Here is a 9,581-nt window from a genome sequence, read left to right on the forward strand (position 1 = left end):
GTGTGGATCAAATTCATTTGCTGACCCTGTATTTCTCTGTCTACAGAATTTTACATACATTTTTCTGTTTACCAATTACTCAGTTGATGATTGTTTCTTCCTTGGAGCTATGGGTTTTTCTGTGTTGTGCAAGCTGGTGTGGAACTCCTAGACTCATGCACCATTTCCATCTCAGTTTCTGAGTAGCTGGCTCCACAGCTATGTATCCCAAGACTTGCTGGCAGTCAGTGATCTATTTGGAACAGCAGCCTGAACTTGTGAAGACTGTGGGACTTTGGAGCTCACAATCCACATTCCACATTGTTACAGGAGCTTTTATTTTATTTTATTTTATTTATTTTTTTGGATTAAGTATTTATATAGTTTTATTTTTATTATTTATTTTTAAATTTAAATTTAGATTAGAAACAAGGTTGCTTCACAAGTCAGTTCCAGGTCCGTCTCCGTTTCCCTCCCCTCCTCCTGTGTCCTCCCCCCAACCACCCCCAATATCCCCACAAGAGCTTTTATTGAGAGGATCTAACAGCAGACTGGCAGTGTTTGTGAAGAGGTTTTGTCAGACAAAATGTTAAAAATGCATGGCCATATCCTTTATTAATTCTTATATGCATGTTAGGATCAAAAGTCTTTCCAAACTTCAGACAGAACCCACCCTTCATGAAGGCCACATGCCTTTCTTCAAACAGGGTACTACAACTCTTGGTGCCTCTCTTGAGTGCCCTTTAGCTCCTGGATCTTCTGGGGCAGAATTTTGGTCCAGAACTGCAGCCTTCTGGCCTTTAGGGCTCGTCCCACAGCAGGCTTAATGTCCAGCTGCAGGTATTGTTCATCGTGGTCCAACATGGGCCAGTAGGGTAGATTCTCACTGTTGGGGTTCCTGGGGATATGCCACCGACAGGGAAGGGTGAAGGTCAGTTAATCCCGAATTGGTTTCAGGACAGTGAACAAAGGTCAGAGTATTGAGGGAACTGATGGGCCATATGTCCTGATATAGGCATATGAGTGTGACCTACAAGTTTATGCTCCATGTGGGACAAGATTACTGTCTCACATGGCCTGTTTTCTGCCTCCTTCTCAAAGGCAAGATCCAAAGAACATTACCACAGTAGTGTGTCCCTGCCTAGTCACTGCAAGATGACCAGTAACAAACATATATAAAGTATCTATCTAAGTGTGCCTTGTAGGGGTGTGGAGGGGGCTGCTGGCTACAAAGTAATCTGCTGGCCAAAGTGAGCTCTGGGGTAGGGAAGAGTGTATCATGTAATAAAAGACCTCACATACTAGAGAGGTCTCCACACACGCACAGAGTCCTGGACAGTGTCCCACCCTTGCAGCATTTGGGGTAAGCTCATTCCCTCACCCATGCCGTGCAAAGTTGGCCCAGTACTTCATCATCTTTCTGCTCAGGAGTTCCTCTTCCTCAGTGGAAGCAACTGAAGAGAGAAGGACAGGTGCTTAGCTCCCAGCCACTGCATCCACCTGCTCATTCATGTTTTATACCACACCAGTTATGATTTGAATTTGAACCATTGGATTGGTTCCCTCCCTCCCCTAATCCGTGACTGATGTCTCTAAGTGAATTCAGCCATGTCCATTCCTGCTCCATTGTTTTCTTATTACCTCTAATACAGGGCAGATTGTAATGTAGGTTTTGATTGTGAGATGGTGCCCACAAGATTCTGTCTTTCTCTAAGGGTTAGGTTCCCTCTTCTGGATTAAGAGCTCAGGTATCATGCAGGTTTCCATAGTGGACCCCATCCAACTCAAGGAAATCCAGGAAGACTCACATTTTATGCCACATAATAGGTTGCCAAAGACGAAGAAAAATTCATCACCATGGTCAGCCTTCACATGTGGTGGTTTGGTATCTTTAAAGAAGCTGGGCCGATGTTGGAACTCATAGAAGTAGACAGGAGCATGGGCACCTGAGGGTAGGAGATGTGTTTATATGGCAGCACATTGCCTAGAAATGTCCTGACACATGTTTGGTGACAACATAACTTGCTCTCAAGTTATCTGGTATGACAACAGTTGAGTGTAGAGCTCCAACATGGAGCCCCCTGTTAAATAATGACTCTGGCCTCCACAGTGAGTAGTTTGGTCAAGTCCCAGACATCACTCAGCTATTTCCTCATCTGTACCTGGATAATATGCCACAGTTTCACACTCAACATAAGGATTTACTAGATAAAGACTCGCAGCTGTGAACCAACAATCATGGAGCCTGCATGGGTCTAACCTAAGCCCTTTGCATATATGTCATAGTTCTGTAGCTTGGTGTTGTGGAACTCCCAACTGAAGGAGCAGGGGCTGTCTCTGACTCTGTTGCCTCCTACTGGTTGCCTTATGCAGCCTTAACATGAGGGACATGGCTAGTCTTATTGCAACTTGATAAGCTATGTTTAACAAATATTCCTGGGAGCTAGCCCTTTTCTGAAGGGAAACAGATGGAGTGGATGTGGGGTGGTAGAGGGACTCAGAGGACAGGAGGGAGGGGAAAATGTTGTTGGGAGGTAATATGTGAGAGAATAAATTAATAAAAAAGACTTCCAGTTTTCTGGAACCAGAGATCTGATCAGACACAGGTCAGGCCTGGACACTGCAGAGCTCATCTTGGACCCACAGCTCTGAGCTTCCCATCTTGACCCCATTACCGGCATACTCACGCTGAAAATGTGCTACTTGGAGTGAAGGGATCACAAACGTGAAGTCCCCCATCATCTCTCTGAACTGTGCTTGGAGGGTCTGTGGGTCCTCATTGTCCCCCATATACTCTTCCATTAGCAAGTCACCACACTCAGGAGGCAACTTCTACACCAAGGGAATCAAGAAGAATTAGGTGACATAAGAGTTAGAATATGGAGGCAATAGCCTCAGGTTGAGAAAATGCAAAATTGTTGTGGTACAAGGAAAACTTGGATAGACAGGCATGCAAGCACGTGCACTCCCTCCCTGCCTCCCTCCCTCTCTCTGTCTCTGTCTCTGTCTCTGTCTCTGTCTCTCTCTCTCACTCTCTCTCTCTCTCTCTCTCTCTCTCTCTCTCTCTCTCTCTCTCTCTCTCTCTCTCTCTCTCTCCTGGGATGTTCGTTATGAAATTTAGACAGGGGTCCTTGAAGTAGTGATAGTGTCCGGAGATTCTCACCATCTGATTTGCTGTGCTCTTCAGAATTGCAGGCAGGGTCACTCTGGTTATTTCTTTTATTTCCTGAGCAGAGCCCATGATCTGGGGTATGGAGAATGGTTTTAAGTGTGCCATGCCATGGACATGTATCAATGAATGTGAGTTCCCTTTGCCCACTATGAGTTCACAGGTTCCCTGAAGATTAGAACTCACCACAGGCACAAGCCATCCATACTCATCATTGTTGACACCAATGATGCTGGGAACAGGGTCAAAATCAGCAGAGGCCAACAGCTCCTGAGGATGCTTTGGTAGAAACTCCCCGTCCACCACAGCAGGAATGATCTTGAAGACCTGGGGTACATGCAAAGTCATTGCTGAAGGCCACAAAAAAACTTATGCTGATGTGCATTGAGTTACTTCCACCCCTTCTCCATTTCCTAATTTGTCTCAGGATGATTACTCTCCACACTTCTCCCATCTCACCCCTGAAGGGAGCTTACACTTAGAATAACCTATGTTGGTATTGATTTTGCATTCAGGACTAAAAGGAATCTAAGCCAATGATATTAGGTACTTTGTTCCTACTAATGAGAACTACTTGTAACACATCTTGCAGTCTGTCATCCTCCCAGCCACACAGTTTTGCAAACCTTGTTAATAGCCAGAATCTCTGCTTCACTCTTGCCTCGTAGGCAGCTCACCAGAGTCTCTGTGTTCACAGCTGCACAATCAGATAGATTGGCCACTATCTGTAAGGGGAAGAGAATGGAGGCTGACTGGATGCTTTCTCTTCCAGGCAGAGAAGTTGTTTTCTGAGTCCAAAGAGGTTGTTATTGGCTCTAAATGTTATACTCTGCTGTATAATGCATGTGGATGGGTATAAGAACAAAATTGTTCCCAGTTTTTTTGTTGTTCAACAGTGTCAGCTCTCCTTCTCTCCCTGCTTTAGTCCCTTTCCTCCTTCCTTCTCCCCTCTCTTCTCCTTCCTTCCCTCCCACCCCCTCTCACCATGCACCCAGTTTGATAAATACTTTTTTGTTTTGCTGCAGCCTACCCCAGTCTAGCTGGTCTCTAACATTCCAGGGATTTCTCTGTCCCCTGCCACCCACCTCACCTCAGGTATACCTGAAATAAGACAAGAAACACCACACCCACACATATGTGTGTTCAGGGGGGGGATATGAACTCAGACCCTCACACTGGCAATGAAAATTCTTGCCTCTTGTACCATCTCCGAAACACAAACATTCCTGTTTTTGCAAATGATAGAACCTGCTAGGAACAGCTTTGCAGAACATGTAACAAATGCAACTTGTATAAAACACCGTGGTGTGGGATGGGAGGTGAAGCTCCTAGACCTTGAGTCTTTAAGAAATTGCTGAAGAGAAGTTGCTTCCCATGGTCCTCATTTCTTTCTACTGAACGTGGTAGCAGAGTCTAGAGAGTGAGTGGTAAGACAGTAGGTCAGGGTTGAAGGGTTAGAGTGCACTCACTGTGTAAACCATCTCAGAGGAGCTGGAGATGATACCAGGCATCACTGATACTCCACTCTCCATGATGGCACCATGGAAGAGTCCTTTGGACATGGGGGACACAACATGTGAAGACACACTTGTGCCACCTGCTGACTCTCCAAAAATAGTGACCTGGCCGGGGTTGCCTCCAAAGTGGGCGATATTCTGCTGGACCCAGCGTAGGGCAGCCACTTGGTCCAGGTAGCCCCAGTTGCCTCTGGCGTGCTCATCTCCAGTGCTGAGAAATGGAAGAAACATGCATCAAAGGGCTGCCTGGGTTTATTCTCAGTTGACACTGCTCTGTCCAGTCCCGGTCTCACCTGAAAAAGCCGAGGACACCCAGACGGTACTGGATAGTGACAACCACCACATCCTCAATGGCTGCCAGCATGGAACCATCATACATAGAAGCCATTCCTACAACCAGAGCACCACCATGGATCCACACCATCACCTGGATAAGTCAAGAGAGATGCCACTTGGCACAAGCTCAAGTGGGACTGCCTCTTAAATTATTGGATGATTCCTATCTGTGCAGCTAAACATACCCAGGACTCCTCATTATCTTAGAACTAGGCCACAGATGAGGAACACAGCTCATAAACATGTTTCCAAGCCCCACTATGGTACCAGGAATCTCAGCTGGGTTAATGGATCTAAGTCTGGAGTAATGTCACTAACCCTTTCAGAACCCTCAAATGTGTGGAAATGGATGTCTCCATAAGAATTTTTCCTGGTTATGAATCAAAAGTGTCACCAAATCCCAATGGCACATCCTGTAACCTAAAGCTGGAAATCTGGTTTTTCAAACACCTGCCTGTGTCTCTAGGGGAAAAAGTTTGTGGAACAAATCCTGAGTTTGTCCATGAACCACAGCAGTAATCATTTAGAACTCCAGTGTTCAGTGTCCCATATCCAAGGTTTAGCTGCCCACTATGACTGTGAAGGCTTTTTAGGACATAGTAGGGAAAAGCTTCTCATGAGGGTCTACAGTGAAGTGGAACGCTGCAGTGGTTTTATGCTTTATAATCAACATGAGGTTGAAATCTCCATGTCCACTCACATGAACATGGCCCAACTCTCACCGGCAGGTTAGAGCCTTCATGGGCATGGGTTGGTGTGTAGATGTTGAGATACAGGCAGTCCTCAGACATAGAGATGGGAGGCATGATGAGTTTTATCATCTTCAGACCCTCAGAATTCATCATATCATCGTTTTGTAGACACCTGGTGACAATGGCAGGCAGTTATTACAAGAGATGTTTGGTGGTCAAAACTAGGGTTTAGTATTGATTTTCTCTCAGCCACTTCTGGTCACTTTCCTCTAAGATATCCTGCTAAAGTATGATTCCTCTGTAAAACCCTTTGTTTTCTTAAATTTTTCATTACTTTAATTTTAAATAGCTTGCTTCACATGGCAATCCCAGTTCCTTCTCCCTCCCCTACTCCGGCAACCCATCATCATTCCCCCCAGCCTCCCACCCTATCACCATTTCCTTCCACATAGGGGATATATAGAGTCTGTCATTTCACCCAGGGCAGGGTCTAGGCATTCCCCTAAGAGTGCAGGCAGAGAGAGCATCCCTCTTTGTGTTATGGACACATGAAGTCCGTTTGTATGCCAGGGATAAACACTGATCTACTGCCCAGGGCCCCATAGGTTGCCCAGGCCTCCTCACTGACTCTCACACTCATGGTGTCAGGATCAGTTCCATGCTGGCCTCCCAGCTGTCAGTCTGGAGGCCAAGAGCTCTCCCCTGTTCAGATCAGTTGTCTCTACTTGTTTAGCCTGCCTATTTTTTGTCAATTTGCTCATCGCTCCTCCCAGTAAAACCCTTTCTTTTCAAGGTAAAGGCTACAGGCTCATTGAAATGTGGGATGGAGCCAGATTTTCAGAAAGGTTGTCATTGGATGAGGGCATTATTGTTTATAGCCTAAAATCTAGAAACCTCTAAGGGGAATTAATGAGAATAACTTCCTGCACGCAGTGACAGTCACTTCTCTTTATATTCTTTAATTTATGTTGAGATGGTTAGCTTTGATTTCCAACTGGAAACAACAAGGAATCTTTTGGGGAATATAGGCTGAACCAGGGATTGTCTGTATCAGCATAGCCTATGGAGATTTCTTGATTTTGTTAATGGTGGTGGGAATATTTCCCACCATGAGTGGCACCATTCCCTAGGAAGGGGCTTCTTAACTGTGTAAGCAGAGAAGTCCAACCTATCATTAGCAGATAGGGACACATTGATCTCTGATTCCAGTTAAAGATGTGATATGATCCTATCCCTTAAGGATTCCTCTTGTAACGAATGGTAATATGGAACTGTGACCCACAGTAAACTGTCTGTGTTAAATTGATTTTACTAGGTATTTTACCACAGCAAACAACAACAACAACAACAAAACAAAATGAAGATACTTGGATAATGTGGTACTATGCCTATCCAGGAACTATGGAACGCAGAGGACAGGAATATCCCAAATCAAGTAGGATGCTTTTCACCCTATGTCCAGAAACTTAGGGTAGCTTGACTTCCCATGTAATATCAGGGGGAAGCTTTTATCTATTTCTTTGAACAATGGTACTAGGCTTTATAGATTTTCTCAATGAGTGCAGAGGCTAGAGTTGCCAAGGACACTTCACTGATGCCCTCCTCAGAGACTTATAGCGCCTGACACTAGACTCTGGGCTGTTACTGATTAATGTGCTTATATTGACCTTTGTCTCTAGACTGCTTCCATGGAGGCAAGGATCAATTGGCACAATCTGAAATTAGGAACCATTTTTATCTGTTTCTCCCTGCAAAACTGAGAGAAAACTCCCTATAGGAACTAATTTCTGACCCAGGAGACAGGGAAAGTTGTTGTGTTAGAAATCTTAGCTGTATCATGAATTAATAAAGGGATCCTGAAACTGATATTGGGGTTCAAACTTCAAGCTGAATATCAGAAAAACAAAGCAGCTGGCCACTAGCTTCTTACCTTTACTTCAGGCTGAATGGACTGATCCTGTCTCCATGAGTTCTCACCAAGCCTCATACTGTAAACTCTACTCAGCATGATGGAGACTGAACATCTACGGATTCCTGAAGACCACTTTTTTATCTTTTCACTCTCTAGTGCTGGGATTAAAAGCACCTGATGTCTTCCTTTTTTAAATTGATCCAATCTTGCTTATCCCTCGGTGGTCTGGAACTGAGAGATATAAGTCTACCTTCTTAATACTGAGTTCTAGGATTAAAGGTGTGTATCACCACCTGCTAGCTTCTGGCTGCAGGGATTAATGGTGTGTGTCACCACTGCTGGATCTCTATAGCTGGAGATTGACTTTGCTTTTCTAAATCCTCCAGGAAGCTTTAACAAACCATAAATAATATATCACTACACTTAGCCATGTACCGGAAATAATCTTCCGTGGGTTTGCAATGAAGGATGACCCTCATTCTGGCCCATTGCTCAGAGCATATCTACATCTCTTGTCCCAGAACTTACATGGCTGGAAAGGAGTTCCCATCTCTCACACCACTCCATGGCTCAGGGGGCTCAGGGGGTGCAAAGCGCAGTGGTCCTACAGGTGGCTTGGCAAAGGGAATTCCCAGGAATGTGTGGACATCAACTTCAGTGTCTTTCACATGGACAAGTCTTCCTCTAACCTGGCCTGTGTGTGTGTTCCTGATGGGACTGGGTGAGTCCTGGCCTGTGTATTGAGAGATGACATCAGGATTAGCTTCATTCAGGCAGCTGCCACCACACTGTTGTTTCCCACCTCTTTGTCTCTAGGGTACATCGTTAAGGGATTCTGGGGTACCTGGATTCAGCTATGGGATATGGCAGAAGGAGTTTCTTTATCCTTCCCAATGTGCAGGAACATTGTTCATGCTGTTTTTTTCCTGGTGCCTATACACATTTCTGGCCAACAACAGACGTCCTCACAGCCACTTTGCAGCATGAATGCATTATTTTCATTATTGTCCAGAGTTCTGTAGCAGCTACACTCACACACAGAGGAAGGAAATGACCCTTTGTTCTCTTTGCCCTAATCTGCAGGTCCAGTGGTGTCCAGACCTCTTTACACTGGGGTGACATTGTAGGTATGGGTGTCCCTAGGTGTCCTTAACCCTCTTTGTGCAGCAGGGCTCACTCTATGGGCTTTTGTATGGGGCTTGGGAGGTCCACAATTCCTATCCTTTTATCTGCCACCTTTACCAGCTCCTCCCTTGATAGTTCCTTCCCTTTGGCAAGATCAACTGCTGAGTCTCTAGAACTGGGCAGCTAGGACCCTGGTCCTCATGTTCACTTAGGGGTTCTCACCTTGCACATGAAGAAAGAGAAGCAGGAGCCCACAGGTTACAGCATTCAGCCAGCAGGGAAAGCTTTCCAGTGTCATGGTCGGCTCCTAGTCCAAGTCTGTGTTGCTACAGGGTAGCTGTGTGTCATGCACAGGAAATAAATTATGTGGAAGTTTGTAAGCAGGAATTTGGACCTAAAATAAAGTAGGGAGTAACTCAGCAGGGTGGGGCAACGTTCTCATTGCCAAAGAGGTGCAGGCCAGCCAGCAGGCAAAACAATCATTGTTCCTGCTCTTTGGCCTCCTGGAAAGGGATACCATGGTATCTGATGTCCCTCTGTGACACCAGGAGTCCTGTATGCAAACTTAAATCAGGTCAAACCATGATCGCTGTTCTTGTTCTCACTGGTCAGATGTCAGTGTTGTCGTGGTGGTCAGGGAACAGGAGGATATAATAGGAGAAGCCAGCAGTGCTTCTCTGAGTAGGTAAATACTGAAGATGCCCCAGATGGGGAGTGGTCAGAATGTGGCCATTCCAGAGATCTTAGGATCTATATGGACCCCTCTGCATAGGTAGTGGCTGTTTTATTGAACTACTGTAACTCTGGTACTTTTTAAGTCAGAGCCCCTATTGATGCCTCTTGCATAATCT

At 45.4% G+C, this 9,581-nt stretch overlaps 1 protein-coding gene across 2 annotated transcripts; it reads right to left on the minus strand.

Annotated features, from left to right (window-relative positions):
* Positions 1 to 568: 568 nt before the first annotated feature.
* LOC121136304 (pyrethroid hydrolase Ces2e-like) lies at positions 569 to 9,108 on the minus strand. 2 transcript variants are annotated; one of them, XM_040736566.1, is made up of 12 exons: positions 8,953 to 9,108; positions 8,134 to 8,338; positions 5,724 to 5,865; positions 4,959 to 5,092; positions 4,618 to 4,876; positions 3,775 to 3,873; positions 3,335 to 3,475; positions 3,143 to 3,223; positions 2,667 to 2,811; positions 1,788 to 1,925; positions 1,361 to 1,433; positions 569 to 877 (listed from the first exon to the last, which is right to left on the minus strand). In XM_040736566.1, the coding sequence occupies exons 1-12, from the start codon at positions 9,026 to 9,028 to the stop codon at positions 691 to 693; spliced, it is 1,680 nt and encodes a 559-aa protein (XP_040592500.1). In that variant the 5' UTR covers positions 9,029 to 9,108; the 3' UTR covers positions 569 to 690. The 2 variants fall into 2 exon arrangements, with proteins under 2 accessions (XP_040592500.1, XP_040592501.1); XM_040736567.1 differs by lacking the exon at positions 8,134 to 8,338 and having other exon boundaries at positions 8,953 to 9,095.
* Between the last annotated feature and the right edge of the window lie 473 nt (positions 9,109 to 9,581).

This window comes from Mesocricetus auratus, unplaced genomic scaffold (assembly GCF_017639785.1).
Source record: "Mesocricetus auratus isolate SY011 unplaced genomic scaffold, BCM_Maur_2.0 Super-Scaffold_100062, whole genome shotgun sequence".
Lineage (NCBI taxonomy): Eukaryota > Metazoa > Chordata > Mammalia > Rodentia > Cricetidae > Mesocricetus > Mesocricetus auratus.